This window comes from Paroedura picta, chromosome 6 (assembly GCF_049243985.1).
Source record: "Paroedura picta isolate Pp20150507F chromosome 6, Ppicta_v3.0, whole genome shotgun sequence".
Classification (NCBI taxonomy): domain Eukaryota; kingdom Metazoa; phylum Chordata; class Lepidosauria; order Squamata; family Gekkonidae; genus Paroedura; species Paroedura picta.
This window is the reverse complement of record NC_135374.1, coordinates 51251928-51278439: the sequence shown is the minus strand read 5'-3', so window position 1 is coordinate 51278439 and position 26512 is coordinate 51251928. Positions and strand designations below refer to the sequence as shown.

General features: G+C 40.5%; 1 protein-coding gene across 7 annotated transcripts in view; it reads right to left on the bottom strand.

Moving 5' to 3' along the window:
- Positions 1 to 26512, bottom strand: part of LOC143839837 (uncharacterized) — a 298170-nt gene that overhangs the window by 253274 nt on the left and 18384 nt on the right. For 6 of the 7 annotated variants that reach the window (XR_013231891.1, XR_013231895.1, XR_013231890.1 and 3 more), the window contains exon 2: positions 10471 to 10762. Coding sequence is in view for 1 of the 7 variants with exons in the window: in XM_077342420.1 (XP_077198535.1) it covers positions 10471 to 10693 (223 nt within the window). In the remaining 6 variants the exon portion in view is untranslated. Of the gene's footprint in view, positions 1 to 10470; positions 10763 to 10838; positions 10918 to 26512 lie in introns of those variants that run through there. The other variant, XR_013231894.1, reaches the window with a different exon arrangement.

Sequence of the window (26512 nt, the reverse complement as noted above, 5' to 3'; positions counted from 1 at the left end):
GTGTTTGAACCACTTCATCACTGCTTCCAGGCATCTGACTAATTTTTCTAGGGGGGGGAATTTGAGCAGTCATCCATCAAGAGAAAGAGCTATATGTCACCTGAATATTGATGGCAACCCAGCCCAAGTTTCTGCACCAGCTGAGCAAGTGGCTGCATGAAAATATTAAATAAGATAGGAGAGAGGACTGCTCCTTATGGAACCCCACATGTGAGCTAATGACTGTTGGATACTCTCTCTCCTATGTTGACCCTCTGTCGGTGACCCAGAGGAAGGAGATCAGCCATTTGAGGGCTGTCCCCCATATTCGGCAAGGCGGTGAGCTAGGAGCTCATGATCTACGGTGTCAAATGCTGCTGACAGATCTAATAGTATAAGCAGCGCTGATCCGCCTCAGTCTAGCTGGCAGCAGAGGTAATTCATTAGGGTGAATGGCAGCCAGGCCGGAAACCTGACTGAAATCTGTCAAGGGCTGAAGTTTCCTCCAGGAATGCTGATATTTGGTCCACAGCAGCCCTTTCAACTAACTTCCCTAGGAACACTAAGTGCAAGATGGGGCAGTAATTGTCAGGCTCCTGTGGGTCCAGGGATGGTTTTTTGCGCAATGGGCGCACCACTGCCTCTTTTAGTCCTTCTGTGAGAGAGAGAGATTGATTATTTCCCAGAGGGGGGGACCCAATTCTTATGTCTGTTATTTTTAGGAGCCATAATGGGCATGGGTCTAGTGTGCAAGTGGTTGGCCTCATTGCTGTTAGCATCCTGTCCACTTCAGCTAATGAGAGTCATCTCAAGTAACTGAGTGTTCTCTCCAAAGATGGCGAAGGGCCTCTTGTTCAATTTCTTTGTCCAAATTTGGAGGGATGTTGTGGTGGAGAGTCGAGATTTTGTCTGCGAAATGACTTGCAAATGCCTCACAGCTAAAATCCAATTGGCTATTGTTTTGGCACCCTTCATTGAGGTTGGTGATTGTGCTGGGCATGAGTGCACAGACGCAATGTATGTCAAGTAAAAGTTGCATTTTACAGACTTCACCATCATCTCATAGGTTTTCATCTGCATTCTATAAGATGCTCTCAATTCTTTGTCGCGAGTCTTCCTCCAAGCTCTCTCTAGTCATCTCAGTTCCCATTTCATCCAGCGTAGCTCCTCCTTATTTCAATAGCCTGGTCTTAAGCTACCATAGATCCCCATGGGCAGATCCGTTGGCTCAAGGTAGAGGATCACCTTCCAGGCCAAATAAAGGTGAAATAATACATGCTTTTCAGCTATATTTACTTGCTTCCTCATTAGTAATGCTGAGTATAGTGTAATCCCCAGGCTCTTAACAGAATCAGTGAACATCATCTGGACTCCAGATCTCAACCTTCCCAGTTACCCTCATCTTCTCAGGATTTAGTTTACATTTTTACACTCTTAGCCATTTAACCATAGCATTAGAGTATTGATTCTGTATATAGAAATATAGAGCTGGGTATCATCAGCATATTCATAAAAGCATAAATGATTTTTCCTTGTAGTTTGCAAAAAAACTGAACGACATGGGTAAGACTGAGCCTTGTGGAGCCCCAAAAGACAAGACCCACACTAATGTCATTTAATGTCCCACAGGAACCATCTGAATTCTGCCCATAAGAAACTATTTAAACTAATCCAAAACACATCCCTTAATTCCTACTTCAAACACCTCAACGGAAAGCACACTCTAGTATCAAGAGTAACAAATGGAGATCATTAACTAAAGCCACCACTACCAACTAATCCTGAAGTCCAGCCTAAAACCAGACTGAAAGGTGTCTAGAACAGATGAATTATCCAGAAAGACATGGAGTTGTTCTATCATCTTGCTCAGGAAGTAGCCATATGGAAGGGCAGTATAAAAATCTAATAAATAAATAAAATAATTGGACACATCAGTCTTCTCCAGCTATTTTTTTTAAAGGAGAGATTTGTCCATCTGCCAGATCCATCCCTACATTTTGGGGGTGAAATGACAATTGCAATTCTATAATTCTAGTATATGGCATTTCTGAATTGCCCTGGACATGAACTTTAAGACAGAAAGCAGGCAGTGTCTTATCCTTGCCAAGCAGTAAATAGTGCAGCCAATTTCTTTCATACTGAAGTCAAAAAACAAGAACAATTATTCCTCAGCTTCTGCATGCCATAATACCCCCCTCCCCCCAAAAAAAGAAAGTTTCTAAGAGGTCCACTTTGCTATGGAATCATAGAATCACAGAAAGTTATAAAGTAATGCCTGAGAAAAGATCTTCTTTTAAATGAGCATAGGAAACACCATGATGACACATTTCAGAATCATATAATTTTGTTATGAGGGACAGCAATCAACAGTGTGACAATGTAAAAAAAGGAAAAGATTAGTATCTAATGGCTGCTTTGGAGAGTGAACTAAACTGCATTGTACTCTGCTGAAGTCTTCCCCTTCCCCCCCCCTCAACCTTCCCAGGCTCAACTTCCCAAATCTCAAGACACTTCCCAACCCAGAGCTGGCAACCCTAGTTCAAACTATTTCCAATACACTATAAACTAGAGTGTACATGAAACTCAAGAAATTATTCAAATATTTTCAAAAAATTCAACTTTCATTTGACATTAGATATACCCAGACAATATGACAAACATGGTTTGTTTAAACAATTATAGGTGTAACAAAATTCAGTTAGTCGACCAGATGTATCTTTAAAAAGCCATTTTATAAATTGTGTGACATCTGCTTCTTGCCTCCTCCTAATATAGCCAGAAAGTTATGAGTGGAGGCCCTCTATTAATCAGACTGCGGCTTTGAAAATGTCCTGGCTTCCCTGTCAAAAAAATACAACAACCCCAAATTATACCCAACTAGGATAGGTATGCCTCTCCCACCATCCCCTTGTCCCCAGCCAATAGCGAGAACTAGGCAAGTAGCTGATTTAAATTTAATTGTAAGAATTTAAAAATGTAATTATTCAATTTCTTAATCTGTAAATTCTATTAACAAATTTATTCGATTTGAGGTATGTCAACTGGACATGTACTGGACTGTTTACAGAAGACATTTTGGATTTTTTAAAATACTTGTATTGTCATGGGAAGGTCCACTTTTAATATTGTCATAAATCTAAACATTGTAGAAAGCCAGATCTGATCATAACTGACAGCCTCACAAATATTGAGAGAGTGCTTTACAGGAAAACATATAACTGACAGACCATGTTGCTGTCCAATGACTCCATATGGAAATAAATTTTGTTACTAAACAGCAACAGATTGTTAAAGTCATGAAGTCCTGTTTCCTTCAGTAATACAGTCTTAGGTGACATTTACAATATAAATGTGAAAATTGCCATTTAACACACTTTCATAAGAATATATGAATAGATTATTCCAGAGTAAACTATAATTTCCAAAACACAAAAAAACACAGAAATGTAAGAAAGTTCTTTAAATCAACCTGCACAAATTCACCTTATTCTGCAGGATAGCAGAATAGATTCCTATTAGCACGTTTTCCCACGTCCTACTAAACGTCATAAGATATATTTTTAAAAGAAAATATGCACAGAATAAGGCTACAAGGTTTTAATTATAATCCCATTTTTATACGCTTGCAAGGAATGTGATTTTAATTGTGACTAAGACTAGAGGTTTTACAGTGGCAGTTCTTGCTTGTGAAGCAGATGTTGTGTAGCTGTGGTTGAGAAAGATGGAAGGACAGAACGGGGGATTGACACTGGTAACTGAGAGAAGGAGAACCAGGTTGCAGAACTGGTCACTGTGCTCTTCCAAAACCCAGAAAACAGAGAAGCAACTGCATGTAACAGGAGAGAAAAGCCAAATGGGAATCTAGCTCATGTGCAAAGAGCCTCTTGTGGCGCAGAGTGGTAAGCGGCAGAAATGCTGTCTGAAGCTGTCTGTCCATGAGGTTGGGAGTTCGATCCCAGCAGCCGGCTCAAGGTTGACTCAGCCTTCCATCCTTCCAAGGTCAATAAAATGAGTACCCAGCTTGCTGGGGGGTAAATGGTAATGACTGGGGAAGGCACTGGCAAGGCTACTCTGTATTGAATCTGCCATGAAAATGCTAGAGGGCGCCACCCCAAGGGTCAGACATGACCCAGTGCTTGCACAGGGATACCTTTACCTAAGACTATAGGATAACTTAGATCATGAATGATCATATAAAGCAGCCTTTTACAAACTTTTGGCCATGGAGGAGCCCCTGAAATAATTTTTCAGACTTTGAGAAGGCTAAGAAGTGATGACAACTGGCCAAACACCCCCACCACACTCCCAGAAGTGATATCACTAACCACACCCTTAGCCCTCTTTTTGCTCAGCCTCATGTAGGCAGGAAAGAAGAGTGGGAGCTGAGATGGATCAACAGGACTGTTTCCATCCCATGTCCCAAAACAGTGACATTTTGTGCCCTAAAGCCTCCTAGCCCTTCACCCACTCCATACAAAACAGAAGACCAAGGTACCCTGAAGATCAGAAAACATGAGCTGGGAATGGGTAGATCATGGGACAGTGTGAGAAGAAATCTCTAAGGACACCCCTTGGCAGCTGGCAACTGAAGATTTATTTCTAAGGAATTTATGTAGAGGAAGACATTGGACTTCAACATAAGGTGGCATAGAGAAAGACAGAAATTCAGAAGTATTTGGCATGGGGCCCTGAAGAGTGGGGGTGTATGTCTGGAGAAAGAATGTAAACTTGGCCCTTGATTTGAGAGTTGTTGGTGGACCATCTCACTACATGGGAAACTATGGGCCAGTTGCCATTACAGTAGGGTGGATACACTGCAGGTACTGGCAGAGATTGGAGGATGAAAGGTGGCTTGGATCTGTCCCATGGCACATGTGAGCCTTGCAAATCCTTCACTTCATGACACAGGCCACTAGAAATTGTTTTGAAGTGATCCTAAAGCTCAGGCTTAAAGCTGGGACCCAATATGGGACTGCAAGCCAGTCTAAGAAGCTGTGAATGAGTTCCAATGTTAGTCCTCGAGGATGGGCACAAGGGTGTGTTTGAGGCAGATAAAGACATGGTGGATTTTGATGTTGAGGGGCTAGGGGTTTTCCAGTCCACATCGTCCAGCTCTTCTGAGTCAGCTTCTTCCTCCAGAAACAGTGTGAGCAACAACCAGAACAAGAACAATAATTTCAGCTTCTACCCTCACTTGCACCCAGGATATTCCCTTTGTTTCTTCTTTCTTGCTTTGAGCAGTCTCTACACATATTTGTTGATCTATGTCTGTCCCACACTGTCATGTTATTATATATTTTTATGCTGGCCCACCCCAGGGACTTGAGTAAAGAGACAAAAATCACAAAAGGTTTTTGAAAGTTCAAAAATAAACAGCATATTTTATTTAACTTGGAGGAGAAAAGGTCAGTTATACTCAGGGGTAAGAAGTGAACTGATAATAAAAAAATGAGATAACTTTGTAATCACACTAAATCCATCTAATATGTTGCCAACAAGTAAGTGCTTTGGACCTTTGTCAAAAGAGGCTTTTCAGTTTCTGCTTTAACTTGCAAGCATAATTTCACTGATACTGCAGAAACAGAAAACAAGATTTCCAAAATCCTTCTCTCTACATAGACGAGGGATCAAGCCTCTTTTAAGAGTTACCTCCCTTTTCACTAGTTAGGGATTACTTCACATAGCTAGAAGCTCTATTCCTTTTCAGCTTGAATGGGCATCCTTTTACTCCTCTTGTCTCCTTCCCAGTCCTCAGTCAATGCTAAACTATCACTTATTCAAATGTCAGTTCTCAACTGCCATTTCTTAACTGGCAGTCTCCACGGAATTTCATTTTACTGGCTTGTCAGTTCTCAGACTCTGTGAGACATTAATGCTTACTGGTCCATCACACCAGAGTTTAAGGCTATGAAATAAAAGCTAAAAATAAAATAAAATAAAGGCCCAGAATAGGACAAAAAATGTCCCTTATTTGTATTTCTATATTTGTTTATTGGGAGGGGGGCAGCTGTCCACTTTCCACTGTGTTTTTCTTACACACATTGTGCATGTTATTTAGGCAATTAATTTAGGCCTTTTGTTGATTCAAAAATAACATTAATAGAATAATAATTTCACCAAAAATGATATAACCACCCCAAAAAAAGAGTTTTAAATAATGTTTACATAAGGTAGAACTAAAAACTAAACAATGACTCAGGTTAAAAAAATATCACTAAGCATTTCATAGGTTTCTAGAAAAAAATCAAGACAAAAACCTCTATCTTGTTTCACCACTAACCCGAAGTTGATGACTCCAGTTCAAGGAGACTTGTTCTATTTTAAGTGGCTCTTTGTTCAAGTAAATTTGAGGAAAGATGTTTGGGATGGAAGAAATAAAACTGACTTGGATTCTAAGCAGTGAAAGAGTGATTGGACTCATGGAAGGAACATAAGAAGAGCCCTGCTGGATCAGGCCAGTATTTAATCTATTCAGTAACCCATTCTATACAGCAGACCCCTAGTTGTCCCGGAGGGCAGTAAACAGGATACAGAAGCAAAGGTCTTCTACCTAGTACTAGTTTCAGAGGTATATGTCTATGAGGACAGAGGTTCCTTTTTACTATGGCTAGTAGCTATTGTTAGACCTATCCTCCATTAATCTAATTCCCTTTACAAGCTATCAATGCTTCTTGCCATCATTATATCCACCAACAGTGAATTTTACATCTTAATAATTCACTGAGTAAAGAAGTGTTTTTCTTTCTCCTGAATATATTGTTCAACCACATCATTGTGTAACTTCAACTTCTACTATACAGGAGAAGGAATTTTTCCACCCCAAGAATAATTTTATAAGCTACTGTTATGTACCAACTCAGTCACCTTTATTCTCAACTAAAGTCTCAGACTCCTTAGCCTTTCCTCATAGGAAACATGTTTTAACCTCTTTCATGATTACCTTCTTTTGTACTGTTTCCAACTCGACAATATCCTGTTTGAGATATGGTGATCAGAACTGTATACAGATTTATAAATAGGCTTTACAGTATTGGCTATTTTATTTATAATCCTATTTCTAATAATACCTAGTATGGAGTTTGTTCTTTTCACTGCTGCCAAACACTGAGTTTGCTTTCATCGAGCTACCTATAACAATCCCAAGATCTCTTTCTCACTTGGTTTCAGCCAGTACAGACTTCATCAATGTATATTTAAAGTCAGAAATTTTGGGGTTTTGGTCCAATGTGCTTCAATGTACAGTTGACGTAATGTTGTCCACTCACCCAATTGTGGAGATTCTCCTAGAGCTCTTCACAATTGTCTTTGGTTTTTACCATCTTGAATAATTTTGTGTCATCTGCAAACCTGGCCACTACATTACTCACCCTTAGTTCCAAATAAATTCATTGTAATTTCATGAAAGACTTCAACATAAAAATCTGTTGTGAGGAAATGATAACAAAACAAAGAAGGGATCAGAAATTCTGAGAACTTCTGTGGCTTATTATTGAAATGAATTTCATTTCAGAATTTTAGAACATTTTAAAAGTTCTCTGTCAATAAAGTTCCTATTTAAGGATGGAAGCAAGGAAGCAAGCAAGGAAGGAAGTTTTACAGGGAGAGACAATGTAGAGTTATCTGCTTTTCATTCTAGTTCTTCCTCAGAAAAGGGACATGTTTACTGGAAAAGGCTAATGATCTGGCTCCAACAAAGATGAACTAGTATGTGTCAGGAGAAGTAAATGCATTTTTAAAGGGAAATAATAAATGAGAAGAATGAGCAAATAGAAAAGAATATACAAAAGACAGGATGTTGCTCTTTAACTGTTTCAACACTGGGAACTTCACTGCCCTGGCTCTCATGTTGGAGCACAAACCCAGGGTGGACGAGGTGCACTAGGCCCAATGGTCCCCCACTGTGGGAGCAGGAAGAGGTGGGGAAACCTGACCCGGCTCAAACTCCACCCTACAGCCCAACATGGAGCCTCCAGTGTGGAAACGCTGTTCTAAATGTTATTTCTTCCCATTAAACAAAACCTACTATAGTTTGTAGATGGGATACCAGCAATCAAATATATTTTCAAACAGTTTGAAAATAAAAATGGCTATTTTTAATGCTCTCTCGTTTCTTAATTTTTATTTAACCATTTAGGAAGGAAGATAACTGAAGATATAGGTTAAACTTTTTGCAGGCATTGTAAGGCCTCCTGGCTAAAATAATATTTTGGGAAGCTATTTTATAATCTGATCATCATGGTTCCAAGTTTTAAACTATGTAGTTATAAAACCACTAAAAGAGGATTGGGCAGAAAGATTTTGTACTTAAACAAGATTGGTCCTGAGGCAAAACGAATTAGAGAACACTGGATTGTCATAACCAAATCTCCTACTTCCAATTGTTAGGAACTGGTCAAATGCATTGTATGTTCTTCAAGCTGAACCTTTTCAATACATCTGCCCCTTCTGTTGTTGATTTTTCCTCCTGCTTCAGTTTGGACTGAAATATCAGGCTGGATTCACTGAGTTAAGCTATTGCTACTTCGAAGCTTCTTAAAATTTACCCACAGTTCCCAATGGACCACAGTACAGAGACATATTATCTGGAAAATCTCTCTGTCAGCAGAAAACACTTTTCACTTCAAGAAATATAAATATTTGGCATATGCACAGTTTAAGGACGAAATGTTAAGGCTGAGCCAAGAAGCATCCCTCCGTTTTATTTTCAATCCCTCTGCCACCATCATCCACTCGACTTCTTGGCTTTCATCACGTGGCACACCCAATCCACTTTGACAAATGCCTTATCCTTTTCATATTTGCAAGTATTCAAGATTCCAAGAAAGCCTAATTTATACCATGGAGGAGGTTGCAAATTTCTGGCATATGCAATTGTACAGATGTTATTCCTTAAGGAAGACTGTCATGATTGCCTGTGTGAATAATGGCTTAGAGCTGGCACAGAGCCAAGAGTTCTCTCATAGCTGAATGTATAAAACTACTCGCCTACTGAAAGAAGGCCCCCAGTAGGATAATATATTATTACGCATGATTCAAATTACAGGATCTGACGGCAGGGGAGCTAGTGGCTGAATAAGGACAGGCGCACCCTGAATACTGATGATGGCATGATGGAATCCATCATGCATTGAAAGAGCCATCGTTTTACCATTTAAATCCTCTGTTGTTGTTTTTCCCCCAACATGTATATATACAGAAGAAATGTCCTTAATTAATCATGTGATCTTATATATAAACACATACATTGAAGCCGAGTTCCTGAAGTAGTTTTTTCTTTTAGTTTAAGATAAAATTGTGCTTTTTAGTGAGTTTTGGTGCCCACAAGCTATAATTTAATAAAACAATATTGAATTTGCCGCCTATCTGATCCCATTCCAGCTATTAGGGCTCTGTAGAACAAAACTTGCATCATTCAATAATGTGGTTTGAAATCTCTACATTCCACAGTATTCTGGCTGTTTTTAAGTCATTTATACAACAAATTACTTTACCCACAAAAAAAAAACACATGTTTGACATATTGTTGGCTTGCCCAGCATTTCCCTTTATAAAAAAAGCAGTGTTCTTGAAACAATATGTAAAAAGAGAGGGAGGGGAGAAGAAAGAAATGAGCTATTTAGAATCATTCTCTCCTTGCCACAAAAAAGGGAGGCAAAGTCTCCTCCAGGCAAAATTCTATTATTTCAGGGATTAATATGCAAGTGTTAAACACAAAAAAACTATAACCAACTACAGAGTATATATATCCCCTTGCTCAAAATGCTCCAAAGCCCCAAGCAATCTCTCATCTTAACTTCCTTTCACAGTGGTTCTTGTATTCAGTTATTCTAGCAAAAGGGATGCTAATCAGGTGCTTTGTGCGGGGGTAGAAGGAGTGGGAATGAAATTTGTTCAGAAATGACCTCAATCCTATTCATTAATAAAATGACATCTTGGCTGAAAAGTGGCAGAGAATGAAACATAGTGCCGAACTTTGCTCAGATGTGACAGATGCTGGTAAGAGAAAGCATAGCATGTAAAGAGATTTTACACCAAGAGAAGTCTGGAAGCATTTAATGCTTAAGCGACGATTGCTACTGAAGATGTAGACATCTTAAACCGCAGCTACCTTTTACCTTACATTACCTACGCAAGCCTTGAAAGAATACTATAAGGGAGGAAACTGGGATGGGGGAGGAATGCATACAATACAAAGCATTTTTGAAAATATATATTGCTTATTAGTGCATAAAAGCTATTTAAAAACGGCTTTGTGAGACAAAAATAAATTTAATAGCACCCCGGGTTATCAACACCGCCCTCCTGAGACAACAGAGAGTAAAAAAAAATAAAAGCCACACAGCATCTGTGAAAATGAAGCCACCATTTTGCATAATGATTCAAATTATGCTGGCAGAATAATTAATTGAGCGACCTAATCTCAGGGAGGAGGGAAGGAAAAGGATACATTAAATAAAGTTCATTACTGCATGATGTAAATGAGTTTCTCACCAGTGACGTCACTGATTGGCTGAGATGTGGAGCTGGTTTCGAACAGTGCAGCATGGCCAGATTGGCTGCTAGCTCTTCTGGTTATTGCCTGCTTGGGCAGCGCTTGAGCCAGACACTTTTCGGCTTCTCTTGTTGTCGGAGGAAGCAAATCTTGTTCAGCCCAGCTGTGTCTCCATAGTAGTGGCACCCTAAGAGATTCTCCCTCCTGCTTCCCACAGCTCATCTGTAAGGCGGTCGCTGCTGTGAAATACCAGCCTTTGGCACGGAGCCCAGACTACGTTGTTAGATCCGTCTATAATACAGAAAAGACATTTTTTTAATAGCAGTTCTTTCACCAAATTACATTCTAAGAAGGATTAATAACTCACAATTGCAGCTGGTTTGTGTACTTTGAAATCATGTCACTTGAAACTTTCTGAAATGACCCACAGTAAAGAAGATTCGCTCTCTTTGTGCAAAAAAAAAGCAGTTATTTTTTTTAAGCAAGCAAACAAAACGTTTCTTTGTTTACCTTGGTTTCAACATTCTTCCTTTTGCTCTAAGGACCATGACCAATTTCTTGGCACAGACCCAACGCTTTGAATTTTTTTTCATTAAAAACTCTAAATTACCAGTTTTCTATTTGCGTCTGTATAATTTTTCTATTTAAGACAAGGGATCTTAATTAGTATTCTGCTTAAGTATGCAAACTCGAATAGGGCTGTAATACCAAACAAAATAAGGGTTTAGGGCAAGAGAAAGTGGGAGGTGGGAGAAGATCTGTTCAGCTGTCTGAGTCTCTGTGGGGGGGGGGGGGAGAGAAGAATGCAGTGATATCAACTTTGCCAGACGACGGCGTACCTACAGGCTTCCCCCTAGACAAGTCTTTTATAACCACTCAAAATTATGTGCTGTAGACAAGTGGCCAATCAGTAAGCTTCTTTCTACAGCAGTGACACAATAGGTGCAACTGGCCACGCTATTCTCCTAGCCCATGACAACAGTTCAGGTTCATTTACCATGCCCTGGAATATGCATCCACTTTATGATTTCAATCAAAAAAACCATCAGCAGAGCTGTCCACCTTTGTTTTTACTATAATTACATCAGTCTAATTATTGTGTATGACTGCAGTTCCACTGTTCCTAAAGATGGGCATTGACTCATGTTATAAAACTGCACAAACATGCCTGGTTATTATATATGTATAATATGTTGCTTATTATTCCCTACTTATTATTCCTTTTCCTTCCTTCTTCCCTCCCCCACTGGTTCTGCCTTCTCTTTCCCAACTCTAAGTCTTGAATTAAATGTATTAAGAATATGGGGAGAAAAATACAGTACCTGCTTTCAGAGCCTTTTATGTTTGTGTGTGTGTATTTTGACAATCCTCCTCATCCCTCCCCCTGTCTTTGATTTTCCCAATTTTTTACATTGCAGTCTCTCACAGAGGAACTGAAAATCTAATATGTTTCAAGTCAGCAAAGGATGGAGAGTTGGTTAGACACCAAGTCTCTCATTATATGTTCCTGAATTATATCCTGAATGTGTCTGCTTACCTACAGTCTTGGCACAGGGAATATACATCTTACACATATGCTCATTAACAGCTTTCCTTGTAGCAGTCCCAGAAACCACTCTTCTAGCCACAAAATTAAATCATCACTTTTCAGCTATTAGTTGCATATTTGGAGTGGGTGCAAGGCACAGACAAGAGCTGTGATGCTAATTTTAGGGGCTTTATGCATGAGATTTACATATTCATGAAGAAAGTAACTGTTATGACCACTGACAGAGGAAAATTAAAAGGGAAAAAAGCATGCTTTTCTAGCATACCGAGAGTGTTTGTGTAAGCATACACACATTCATGGTCAGGGCAAAAATGATGCTGCATATGGTAATAAAAAGGCAATATCATCATGCTTTTCTTGCCAATACTCAAGATTTCTATGCACCGGTTTGTATGTAAGTATATAAAAAGCAAGTGTATGTACATCTTTATAAGACCTTTTAAAACCACACACACACACACACACACAAATGTTAGATCTATAGTCTGTTTTTGCTGTTATCTGCTTTCCAGCTTGTTAGATTATATTTTACTAGGAAATCAAATTTGTGAACAATCTGAAAACTTGCTTGCTCTGGAAAACAGAATAACCAGAATAACAATACAACTGAAAAAATGACAACAGAAAAGAACAAAAATTGAGGGACTCTTGTTAACGCTATCATCAACCACTCGTTGAAACATTTCCATTTTGCATGATCTACTGAAGAAATAATAATAACAACAATAATAATATTTAAAATGTTTGTGTGCCTACTGGATCAAAATTAGGGCATGTTGTGCAGGAGTGCAGACTTCTAATCTGGTGAGCTGGGTTTTATTCCATGCTCTGCCACATGCAACCAGCTGCCACAGCACTGATAAAGCTGTTCTGACCAAGCAGTGATATCAGGGCTCTCTCAGCCTCACCTACCTCATAGGGTGTCTGTTGTGGGGAGAGGAAAGGGAAGGCAAATATAAGCCGCTTTGAGACTCCTTCAAGTAAAGAAAATCTGCATATCCTTATCCATGGTTCCTCTATATATTTCTGAAAGAGCCTGGGGGGTGGAATGTGTCCAGCTGTCCAAGTTGTAATAGGGCCAATCAATTGGCCCTGCCCCTGCAGCTCCTGCCCTCTGTCCCTGGACTCTAGCCTCTCTGCTCTCATACACACCTCAGTGCCTGGAGCCAGCAGCAGGTAAGGGGAGAGGGCCCTGGGCAAAGGGTTGTGGTGGAGGGCCTGCTAACAAGGGCCTCTTGACCTGCTAAGCACGGCCTGTTAATGAGGGCCTCCCAGCATGCTAGGCTGGACCTGCTAATGAGGGCCTCTTGGCCTGCTAGGCTGGGCCTGCTAATGAGGGCCTCCCGGCCTGCTGACTGCCTGCTAAGGAGCTCTGTCCCGGGCCTGCTAATGATCTGGCCAGCCCCCGCCTGCCCCACTTGATCCGGCTGTGAGCTGCGGGCCAAAGCCACCTTAAGCTGCCTGGCCAGGGGCAAGGGGAGAGAATGCTTTCAAGTCCCATTCTTAGGAACGTACTTTGAAGCTAGTAAGAACAATACAATCAGAGTCCAGTAGCACCTTTGAGACCAACAAAGATTTATTCAGAGCATGAGCTTTCGAGTGCAAGTCTGAGGAAGAGTGCTTGCACTCGAACGCTCACGCCCTGAATAAATCTTTGTTGGTCTCAAAGGTGCTACTGGACTCTGATTTTATTGTGCTACTTCAGTCCAACATGGCTACCCATTTGAATCTGCATATAAGAACCAACTCTTCTTCTTCTTCTAAGTCAACAAATAATAAAAACATTAAAACATTTTATATCCATCTATAGCTCCAAGAGGGGTAGTTGTGTTAGTCTTTCTGTACGGGTAGAAAAGAGTGTATCTATTAGCACCGTACAAACTTATAAAATGTGTGTTAGCCTATGAGTTTTCATGAGGCCACACCCGCTTGGCAGCCAGCCTCATTAGGGAGACCCCTCAACTTCAGGGAGTCCCATATGCAGCCAGGACTCCCTGCCAGCCAACAGGCTCCTGACTGGGCATAACTCACAGCTGTGGCAAATTAAACTCAAGAATAAATTCACAACAATGTAGGGTGGGGTGTAGCTGTTTGGGAGTCAGGTGATACAGAGGTGGTGGGAAGGCATGCACACAGCCTTAAATAGCTGACACCTCGCCCCCTCCTTTCACCACCCAGCCATGGCAGAGTTCACCACACCTCTGGCATCACACCTCTCCAGGCACCGACCGCAGCCTTAACGGAAGCTGCGCTTAGTCTCAGCCGCTAATTGTAAGTCACTGATGAATTGCTGAACTGTTTTGAGTTGAGAGCTAGTGTTATTGTCTCTTTTGGGTCTGTCTTCTGTCGGTTTTCTCTGGGAATCCTTCTGGCTTTGTTGATCTGTTTCTTGATTTAATTGGGTGGATACTTTAGTTCCAAGAAAGTTATTCATAAATCCCTCATATGTGAATCTATGTCTGTGGGACTGGAACAAATGTGGTTGTAGCATAGAGCCTGTATACAATGGATCATTTAGTATGCTTGGACAAGCTAGGGACAGGCAGGTATGTTTGTTTCTGGTTTAAGGTAGTCTCTAGCCATCAAGCTAGTGACTTTGCCCCGTGTCCCCCAGGCAAAGGACATATTTTCTCTCAGTGGTGAGGAGAATTAGATCATTCCTCTACATTACAGAGAGCTTCTGATTCATAAGCAAGTATCCCTGATGTGCATGGGGTAGGAAGGAACAATAAAGACAGGTAATTCTTCCCATCGTGTGTAAAGGAAGTAGAATGTTGGGTTTGGTTTTTAAACAAACCTAAAGCAATGTATGTGAAACGAACTGAACTTTGACCCATCCCATGGCTCACTTCAGTGCTTGAAGTATTCTTCCCAGAAGATTTTATTTCAAAAGAGAGTTCTATCAATGCCAGAACACAAAGTGGTAATTCCTGGCCTGAGGATCCTTGGGAGGAAGGAAACATTTCCTTACATTCCAGGTAATGCTTCTCTGGGCAAATAAGAATTGTAATTTCCTCAATAAAAGAGAAGTAAACAAAATGTCTTGTATTCCAGCTGTTCTGACTATAGAAAATGTGAAAAGGCTGAAAAGGGGGCTGCAGTGCAATTTAGAGAAACAGATTTTGACAGAAAGTATGGGAAACAGTATGGGAAATCCTACAAGCTAGGCTCCAGCAATATGTGGACCGAGAACTTCCAGAAGTACAGGCAGGATTTCAAAGAGGCAAAGGAACTAGAGATCAATGCACTGGATCATGGAGAAAGCTAGGGAGTTCCAGAAGAACATCTACTTCTGCTTCATTGACTATACTAAAGCATTTGATTGTGTGGATCACAACAAATTGTGGCAAGTTCTTAAAGAGATGGGAATACCAGAGCATCTTATTTGTCTCTTGAGAAACTTATATGCAGGTCAAGAAGCAACAGTGAGAACTGAACATGGAATCACTGACTGGTTCAAAATTGAGAAAGGAGTTCGGCAAGGCTGTATACTGTCGCCTTGCCTATTTAACTTGTATGCGGAGCACATCATGAGAAAGGCGGGATTAGAGGAGTCATAAATTGGGATCAAGATTGCAGGGAGAAATATCAACAACTTCAAATATGCAGATGATACCACTCTAATGGCAGAAAGTGAAGAGGAACTAAAGAGCCTGTTGATGCGGGTGAAGAAGGAGAGTGCAAAAGTTGGCTTGAAACTCAACATCAAGAAAACAAAGATCATGGCATCCGGCCCTCTCAATTTCTGGCAAATAGATGGGGAAGAAATGGAGATAGTGACAGATTTTATTTTCCTGGGCTCCAAGATCACTGCAGATGGGGACTGCAGCAAAGAAATTAAAAGATGCTTGCTCCTGGGGAGGAAAGCTATGGCAAATCTAGACAGCATCCTAAAAAGCAAAGACATCACCCTGCCAACAAAAGTGCGTTTAATCAAGGCTATGATATTCTCAGTTGCAATGTATGGCTGCGAAAGTTGGACCATAAGGAAGGCCGAGCGTCAAAGAATTGAGGCTTTTGAACTCTGGTGCTGGAGAAGACTCTTGCGAGTCCCTTGGACTGCAAGGCGAACAAACCGGTCAGTCCTAGAGGAGATCAGCCCTGACTGCTCCTTAGAAGGCCAGATCCTGAGGATGAAACTCAAATACTTTGGCCACCTCATGAGAAGTAAAGACTCCCTGGAGAAGAGCGTAATTCTGGGAGCTATGAAGGGCAAAAGAAGAAGGGGACGACAGAGAATGAGGTGGCTGGATGGAGTCACTGAAGCAGTAGGTGCAAACTTAAATGGGCTCTGGGGAATGGTAGAGGATAGGAAGGCCTGGAGGATCATTGTCCATGGGGTCGCGATGGGTTGGACACAACTTCGCACCTAACAACAATAACAAGAATAAAACTTAGTGGTATATTTTGATATTAATTTGCATTGTTATTCATAATAATCATCAGATCATTGTCTATGGGGTCGTGATGGGTCAGACATGACTTCGCACCTAACAACAACAACATGGGAAACAGGCTGCAGTCAGTTGGAGAGAAAAAAAATTCTGCACATGTTCACAGGTGTGCAATTATTACTGCATAACTACATAACAGCAAATAAATGAGTTAATTGTTAACTGGGGTAATTGCAGTTCTTAAGCATCAAATATAGTAGATCCCTTTGATATGAAGTTGTTTTAGAAAGGGGGCCTATCTTGCTTTAGGACATCCATACCTAGACCCAATGTAAACATCATGGGCCTCATACCTTTATTGTTGTGATCAAATTATAATATAGTCTACAATGGCAATTATAGAAAGCATGGAGATCAAAACCTGTCTGAAGTGACCAGTGCTTCATTATTAATTTCTGCTTATAGCCAGTTTGTTTTGTGGAACATACTAGTTCATATTCTGATGACTTCCCCAATCTGTACTTGGGTTCTACCCCTGAACTGCTGATCTTATTAACTATTTATTTATGCTCAGGCATGTCCCAATATCTTTCTAGGAAAGGCTGGGAGACAGTGTCCAAGATGAAAGGCAAAAGGATAATCAGAACAGAGTTGAATGCTTAATTTGCTTACTGTGGTTCGAAACATTACTTCTTTTGCTACTGACCACAAAGGCACTCTATTACAGATAAGGGCCTTCTGGATCTATGGAGGAGATTGCCTTCATGTTAGAGCAAATAAGAAATGTCAAATTTGTTTATTGCATTTGAAACAATTTGATAACTTTAATGAATCATAACTTGGAGCAAAGGGGGGGAAATCAAGGAGAGAAGGAGGAAGAATGTATGCTGCTCAGCAAGGCAACAATCGAGCCTACTGGTATAAATTAATTTCCCACACACATTCATTCTTTTAAGTCCAGTAGGATGGAAAACAAGTAGTTGACTCCTGCCAATTTTTCTACAAGCAAAAGCGGAGGGGGGGGGAGGAGAGAGTATGTTGGGAATCCTAGTGTGAACACAGGCAAAAATCAAACAGGACAGTGACTACAATGGAGAAAGAGCTGGCAGGATCTTTTTCCATGAAATGTGGGCTACTGTTAAAGGTGGAAACAATTATTTCCTTTAAAAAGAGCATTCAAAGCTCCCCCCCTCCCCCCGAAACACCAATAAAAAGGTAGACTGAAGGGGGGAGTAGGAAACAGCTCATCTTTAGATAAGAATCCAGAATCTTCATGAATAATTTGACCCTCAAATTCTGAGGGCCCATAAAAATACCCTTATTAGATAAGCTAGGCAGCCATAATGTAAAAGTCAAAATTCAGATAAAGTTTACACAGTGCAATAAATCTATGGTTTACCTAGCAGAGACTTGGAAGATACTTTTAACTATCATGGTTTCCAGAACCAAACAGCAATATTTTGCATGATACCTCGTAGCCACTGAGAAGTGGTCACAATATACATTCCATCACCACTTTATAAATGAGAAATGGCCAAGAACACCCTAGTTGCATAATTATATAATGATGGTTCCCTGTTTTGGTTTTTTAATTGATTCCAACCTCAGCTCTTATACCAGTACCGGAAGCAGAGAAGGGAGAGGACAATCCATTCCTAATGAATATACATTGAAAGCAACATACAAGGATTTAACAGCATGATGCCCATAGGAAGCAGCAGGAGACATTCAAAAGATTTAGCAGCTTAGCAAAGTACAGCATACAGTTGATGGTAAGACACAAGTCCCTTGATATTCATCTTAAGCTTCCAGCCAGGGCACATGGAAGGTTAATAAGAAGTAAAGCATGTTGGTCTAGGTCTTCAGGATAAAGGCAGAAGCAGCCTGTCACAGTCAGTCCTCAACCTTCTTGACAGACTGAAGATATCACTTTATGCCACCAGCAAATGCTTCCATGATGTTGCTATTCAGAAATAAGTACCCTCAGGATCATCCATGGTGATACAGTTCAGTACTGTATTTACTCAACAGGAAGATGATCCTGAATATCATCTGATGATCCTGAATATCATTTGATCCCGATCAAAATCAGTAAACAAGCAAAAATGTTACCAGTCATAAATGTAACTCGCACAAGACTTCAGGCAACACCCCCCCCACACACACACACACACACACAAACACTTTGGCTGGCATACTGGGGACAGACAGAGTTTTGTATTCGAGTAAGAATTGTGATTGGAGCATGAACTGCCCTGGTGCTTCAAATACATTATTTTCTGTTCCCCTTCCCATATATCTAAACATGAGAATCCTACTCCTCACTTAGGGAACTTTCCTATATCTTCTTCTTTAGTGCCACCCAAAAAGGTGCTTTTGGAACATCATGGGATGCCAACCAGTTCTACAGAAACCATGACTACTTTAGACAATAAAGTTTTCTCAGGATACCTGGGGGTCAAGGAAAGAAGAAGGCACATCAGAGAGGCCTCTAGTTATGCTTCCCTTGCTGTTACAATCATTGCCACAGCTGGGGCAACCCAGGCAACTGGAAATGGAGTGGTGATGGTGGAGGGATAAATGTCATGTAAGGCTGGATTCAGATGCATAGTGTACTCTAAAATGTCTTCAGTCCCCCAAAGGTCACATAAGGCCTTTTAGATTATTAAATAGGAAGGTTCATTAATTTAGAATGCACTATGGGCAAGTTTCTTTTAGAATATTTTATGGAAAACTTACGCAATTTTATAAGTAGTTGTTGATTCTGTTCACCCTAGTAGGGGCACTTCCACTAGTATAAAACCACCATATCTGATTCCAATATGGCCAAATCTAGGGATACTCAAACCTGGATACTGAAACCATAAACAGACAAGATAGGTCTGAGTTTGCTAGCACTTTAGAGCCCAACAAGATTTTATGGGTATAGGGGAGGGGCAGGGGGAGAGGGAAGGTAGGAAAGGTACTTGCTGTACTTGTGGTACAGTGGATTCTAGCCATGCTTGATGCTGTAAGTGAGCCTAAGCATTTCTTCTACCTTTCAGTATATCTGGGAATCTACCAGCACATTCCCTAGATTTACAAAGAATGTGCATCTTTTATGACCTGAATTCTTCTTCCAGCCAGGATGGGTCTGCACCCACAAAATATATGACAATTGAAGCAATTTCCATCATAATGAAAACAGCACGATTGGCCATCTGTTGATTTTCCATCCACATGCATCATTTGCATTAAAGTGGTCAAGATTATCCCCTGTTTTTTTCTCTGCATGATTAGGTGTGATTATGTCTGGTTTCCTTTTGTCCCCCTGTACAGCCAGTCCATGATGCGTGGCAGAAAGGTAAGTACAGCTTTGTCTTTTGTGGGGGCATAGGACACCAGTGTGTATTTACTGAAAAAAACAGCTACTGATTGCAGCAGTTGTTTGGATGGAGTTGGCTACTTTTCAGAGGGGTGGCCACTTATTTCACCTAATGGTGTCAACGTGTCAGGTTTCTCGTTTTCAAAGCTTTTGCTACATCTGAAGTTGTGGGGGGGGGGGGGAAATCCCCCATTACATTTATCCCACTGTGGTTCCAGTGTCTTACCAGCATTGCTAACACATGGTATGACAGCTAGGATTTATGCTGTGTTCCAGACTGCCTACCCAAGTAAAAGTCTCCTTTGAAAGGATGTGATGCCTCAGCATCACACACTACAATATTTTAAGTTCATTTTTGTCAGGTCATCAGGTAAGGCAATCAATATTGACACCTTAAAATAAGATTTGCACCTTAAAATGACTTTCCTGGAGTATTTTGATGTGAAAATCTCATGGGATGTTGTTGTTATTATTGTTGTTTTAAATCCAACTAGTTATATAAGCAAAAAGCATAGATTTCTTGGGTTGATTTTTCCAGGGTTGTATTTTTGTTTGTTTATAAATTGCAAAATGAACAAAAAGTAAAGGCTATAGTTTTGGTGCTTCAGTTACTATTAAACAGTCCTAAACAATGTCCTAAGAGCCTCTTGTGGCACAGAGTGGTAAGGCAGCGGACATGCAGTCTGAAAGCTCTGTCTATGAGGCTGGGAGTTCAATCCCAGCAGCTGGCTCAAGGTTGATTCAGCCTTCCATCCTTCCGAGGTCGGTAAAATGAGTACCCGGCTTGCTGGGGGGTAAACGGTAATGACTGGGGAAGGCACTGGCAAACCACCCCGTATTGAGTCTGCCATGAAAACGCTAGAGGGCGTCACCCCAAGGGTCAGACATGACCCAGTGCTTGCACAGGGGATACCTTTACCTTTACCTTTATGTAATTGATGACTGTTATGAACTGAATCATATTCTAGTTTGTTCATTAAACTCAATCATATTCTAGTTTGTTCATTCTTGGAAGACTAACTCACTTTGTTACCTTATAGCCAGGAAGGAGCTTTAAAAGTTTCTAAATTAAAGTGCAGTGTTTAACCTCCAGTGCTTTGATCCAATGATGCAGGGGCACACATGGAAGAAAGTGTATCAATAAAAGCACTTTGGGTAATTTATATAATTTTTTGACTCTTCTTGAATTTCACTTTGTCATCCATATATATGTGCCTTTTAAATCAGAATATAAATTGAGCACATACAAGTGGGATAAGTGCTACCAATAGTTTGGAAAGAGGTCCATAAAAGTAGTGCTAGCTAAATCCATTTCTGGAGACACTAACTTTTAAATTTCAAAATAAGTTTGGTCAATAGCTCCCTGCTCCCTGTGAATCTGATATAGTGACAGATCTCAGTGGAATTTTCAGAGGTACACAAATATACACAAATCCATACTAAAAGCAATCTTAAAATATATGGATGATATTCCACAATGCTTTCTTTACCAGTATATCTTAAAAATTTTCTTGACATGCATTAACACCAAATTAGCATAGCTCAGAAAGCTGACAAACAGCAAATCCCTTTTCCCTGGAAAGGCAATCAGTCTTTATTCCATAGCAGCAATTAAGTATATTTCTAATAAATTTATTACATTTCTAATTTCTAAGATTATATTTCTAATATATTTCTAATACAATAATAGCTTGCACGGTTTTTGTCTTACATGATAAGCAGAAGTAACTTAAACCAGCTGAATCTAAGAAAACAATGGAGAGCTGCAATGTCTGAACTTGGCTTTACACCAGTGGCTATAGAATGTTGGTAACTGATGACACCAAGTGGAACATGATTCACTATTATATTATTCAGAGTCCCTCCTGGTACCATCATCAAGTCTAAGAGTTGGATCCAACTCCCTTTTCTGCTGACAAAAAAAGAGGGATGGATCTTCACTGACTACCAAAAAAGCTGTGCTGAGAGTCATGTATTTACGAAAGCCATGTTGGATTGCTGTATCAAGAAAGTATGAGGTTGAATGAAAAAAAAAACAACTGACTGGATCCAGACAAAGACCAAGAGCCAGCTTTGTTCTGTGATGGTAAACTATACAGCACATGCAAGAATTCATAGACCTTTAACACAAGCCTTGTACTGATGAGCTCTAGGCTTGTGGAACAATGCTGAAGTTATGGTTGATAATAGGCACTGACCAACTGGGCAAATCAAAAGGCATTCTTGTAGTTTTTAAATTATATATGTATTCTTCTTTACATCCAATTAAACAACAACGTAGCTAAAACTGTTCCATCTAATACAGAATTATTCCAGGCTGAACTCATTGGTTTTAATATGATTAGATATCTCTGCAAAGGAATGCACTGCAAAACTCATGGGGGAAAAACAACTTAAATTGCAAAATAGAAATATTTAAGTCTCAAAATGGGTCACAATCACCTTCCCTTCCTTTCCCAGCAACAGGCATCCTGTTAGGCAGGTGAATCTGAGAGAGCTTCTGACAGGACTGCTTGGTCAGAACAGCACCACTCTGGCATAACTCAGGCATTGTGATCAGAAAGGTCCCTTCTTTACTCTGACACGTGCCTGAGCTTGTTTACTAGAAGAAAAATCAAGCTAGGCTTACCATAATTCAAACTTTCGCCTCTTCTAAAAACAATCCTAAAGTTTATTTAACCCACCCTTCTATAATGCTCAATTAAATTTAAAAACATTAAAAACATTACATTTCTAAATTCAATGTACACTAAAAGATGTGACTGCGCCTGTGGCACCAAGTTCCCATGTGCAATGTGATAGCATGTATGCATTTAGCACTATCAGTCAGGAAAGTCTTATAAAAAACCTCAACCCGGTCAAAAAAACAAAATTCACCAAGGAAGGCTCTCAGTCAATGCTTTATGGCTTGTTTTAGTATTGATCATTTTCATGTTGCTGTTTTTATGGTTTTATTTTATAGTTTTTATTTTGTGAGCTCCTTAAGAAGTTCTTACTGAATCCATGTTTCTCTTTCCTTTTATATCCATTCAATCCAGATACATGTTCAATGCTTCAGGCACCTTTAACTGGACAAAGGAAAGAAACACAATTCAGATTAGGCATAACTGCTAAGCTTCAACTGAAAGGGATCTTGGGGTTGTTATGCAGAACTCAATTAAAATGGCTACCCAGTGTTTGCAGCCATGAAAGGGAAAATTCCTGGCTAGGAATTATTAAGAAAGATTGAAAATAAACTGCAGCACTGTAATGTCCTTATATAAAGCTATGGCACAGCTCATTTGCATTACTGTATGTAGCTCTGGTCACTATCTCAAAAATGGCATTGCAAACTGGAAAAAGTACAAATAATATGATTAGGGATATGGGCCATCTTTCCTATGAGGAAAGGCTGGAAAGTCTAGGTCATTTAAATATAGGATTAAAAGGATTAGGGAGAAACATGGTAGAAGTTCATACATTTATTAATGGGGTGGGTAAAGTGGATGGCTGGAGATTTTCCTTCCTTTCCCATACTACTACAACCTGGAAGCACCCAATGAAACAATTGGAAATATGTTCAGAACAGACAAAAGTAAATAATTTATCCAATGAGTAAATGAATTGTGGAATTCACTGCCAGGGGAAGTAATGATGTCCAGCTAGGGAATTAGATAGACTCATGTAGGAGAGATCCATCAATTGATGCTAGACTTGGTGACTTAAGGTGACTCCACGTGCAGCCCAATTTAGAACACAGAAAAGTGGGGGATAGCAAAGCAGGACTGTGAGATTGCTTAAGGATCCAGAAGCCAAAAAGAGATCAGTTGACTGGAAAAGAAAAGCAGACTAATGGAGTTAGGGGAAGTGTGAGTTCTTCGGAGAGACTAGAGCAATCCAAGTTTAATGGTGAAAATGCCTTTTCACTAGACCTAGCTTAATTGGGGGTAACCAAAATTTAAAAGATAGAAAATTGGAACTATAATGGAGATTATAGGGGGTAGAGGGGTAGAGGAGGGCAAAAAGTGGGAGGAACAATCTCAATATGGCTGAGGGAGGAGTGGCATCCAAGGGGTTATAGAATAATAGAATCATAGAGTTGGAAGGGGCCATACAGGCCATTTAGTCCAACCCAGGATCAGCCCAAAGCATCCTAAAGCATCCAAGAAAAGTGTGTATCCAACCTTTGCTTGAGAACTGCCAGTGAGGGGGAGCTCACCACCTCCTTAGGCAGCCTATTCCACTGCTGAACTACTCTGACTGTGAATTTTTCCCCCCTGATATCTAGCCTATATCATTGTACTTGTAGTTTAAACCCATTAGTGCGTGTCCTGTCCTCTGTGGCCAACGGGAACAGCATCCTGCCCTCCTCCAAATGGCAACCTTTCAAATACTTAAAGAGGGCTATCATGTCCCCTCTCAACCTCCTTTTCTCCAGGCTGAACATTCCCAAGTCCCTCAACCTATCTTCATAGGGCTTGGTACCTTGGCCCCAGATCATCTTTGTCACTCTCCTCTGTACCCTTTCAATTTTATCTATGTCCTTCTTGAAGTGAGGCCTCCAGAACTGTACACAGTACTCCAGGTGTGGTCTGACCAGTGCTGTATACAATGGGACTATGACATCTTGTGATTTTGATGTGATGCCCCTGTTGAGACTGCCCAAATTAGCATTTGCCTTTTTTACCACTGCATCACACTGCCTGCTCATGTTTAGAAGAAGAAGAGTTGGTTCTTATATGCCGCTTTTCCCTACCCGAAGGAGGCTCAAAGCGGCTTACAGTTGCCTTCCCATTCCTCTCCCCACAACAGACACCCTGTGGGGTGGGTGAGGCTGAGAGAGCGCTGATATCACTGCCCGGTCAGAACAGTTTTATCAGTGCCGTGGCGAGCCCAAGGTCACCCAGCTGGTTGCATGTGGGGGAGCGCAGAATCGAACCTGGCATGCCAGATTAGAAGTCTGCACTCCTAACCACTACACCAAACTGGCTCTCTTTAGTTTACAATCCACAAGTACCCCAAGGTCTCGTTCACACACGGTGTTACCTAGAAGCGTATCACCCATCCAGTAGGTATGCCTTTCATTTTTCTGGCCCAGATAAAGAACTTTACACTTATCTTTATTAAATTGCACCTTGTTCTCATTTGCCCATTTTTCCATTGTGTTCAGATTTGGTGTCATCTGCAAACTTGATGAGTAGTCCCTCCACCCCCTCATCTAGATCATTAATAAATATGTTAAAAAGTACCGGACCGAGCACCGAGCCCTGAGGTACCCCGCTACTCACCATTGACAACAACTCTTTGAGTGTGGTTCTCTAACCAATTCCCTATCCACTTAACTGTCTGAAAATCCAGATTGCAGTCCTTCAATTTAACCATCAGAACATCATGGGGAACCTTGTCAAAAGCTTTACTAAAATCCAAGTAAACGACATCAACCAAATTTCCACGATCCAGCAAACCTGTTACTTGGTCAAAAAAGGAAACCAGATTGGTCTGACAGGACCTGTTGGAGACAAATCCATGCTGTCTTCCTTGGATCACCAAATTGTCCTCCAGATGTTTAGAGAAGGGTGGGGGGAAACTGCAATGGAACTTTTATGCTTTTGACTTTACTTCAGCTTGGTGCAAAGAAAGGGGAAAAATTGTGACAAAAGTACTCTAAAAAACCTGGAAAAATAGCACAGAAAGTGAAGTGAGTGCTGAGGGGAAGAATATCAATGCAGAACAGGGAAATACTGTTTCAGAGAATGCTCAGAGAAAATAGAGTGAAATGCAGAACAAAAAAGATAACCCAACTGGAATGCAAGGTGAAACTGAAGAAAACACCAGTGTATTAAAGGCCTAGACTGTTGTTTCTTGGTCATTGGAATAAGATACCCAGTTGCAGGAGTGTAGGACAGTGCTGTTGTACCTTGTAGGAAAGAGACTTTAACATCATTGAAAAAAACTGTAGTTTCTTAAATTTTCTTGATTGCTTTCACATTAGATGTTTAATGTGAAATTGCTATCCTTTCTACCTTATGTATGTTATGGACAGGAGGTTGTCTGGCCTATGAATGAGAGCTTTACCTGATTAGAATGATGCTCTAATGACCAGTTATCTTTGAGAGGGCTCATTGAATCTTTAAGGATAGTTGAGCAGCCCAGGATTCCAAGTCTGCCTCAAAAAGATGGCAGGCATTGGAGTTTTAGCTCTGCCAAAGGTGGGGAGGCCAGAGTGGCAGTGTACACCTTGAGGAATGGGCAGACTGGTGTTTAAGCTAAGGAAACCTGACAGAAACCTACCTAAAAGGAACTGAGGGATAACTGACTGAATAAATATCATTAAGAGTAGAGCAGAAAGACTGAATGATTTCAGTATGTTAGCATGTATTTCAAAAATTGTAATGAACTTTAAGAAAATCAGTGCTCAACTCAGGCTATTTTTTGTTTGCATTTGGAAACCTGTGCTTGTTGAACTCGCTTAAATTAATTTTTTTGATCTCTCAATCTTGCTCCAAAGATCTCTGATTCTTGCTACAACTCCAATAAAATGTCCCCACAATAGCAAACCAGCTCTGCCAACTGACTTTATGCACACTGAACGTTTGTATCAACAAGCCTAATCCCACTCTCAAAATTCTAGGAAATTGCCCTAAAGGCCGTCACACCATTTAAATGGAGAATCCAGACCACATCTTTGGCAGCACATTCCTTTCCAGTGTTTTCTGTGATCGCTGAAAGGCCTTATTTGTGAATATTTTCTTTAG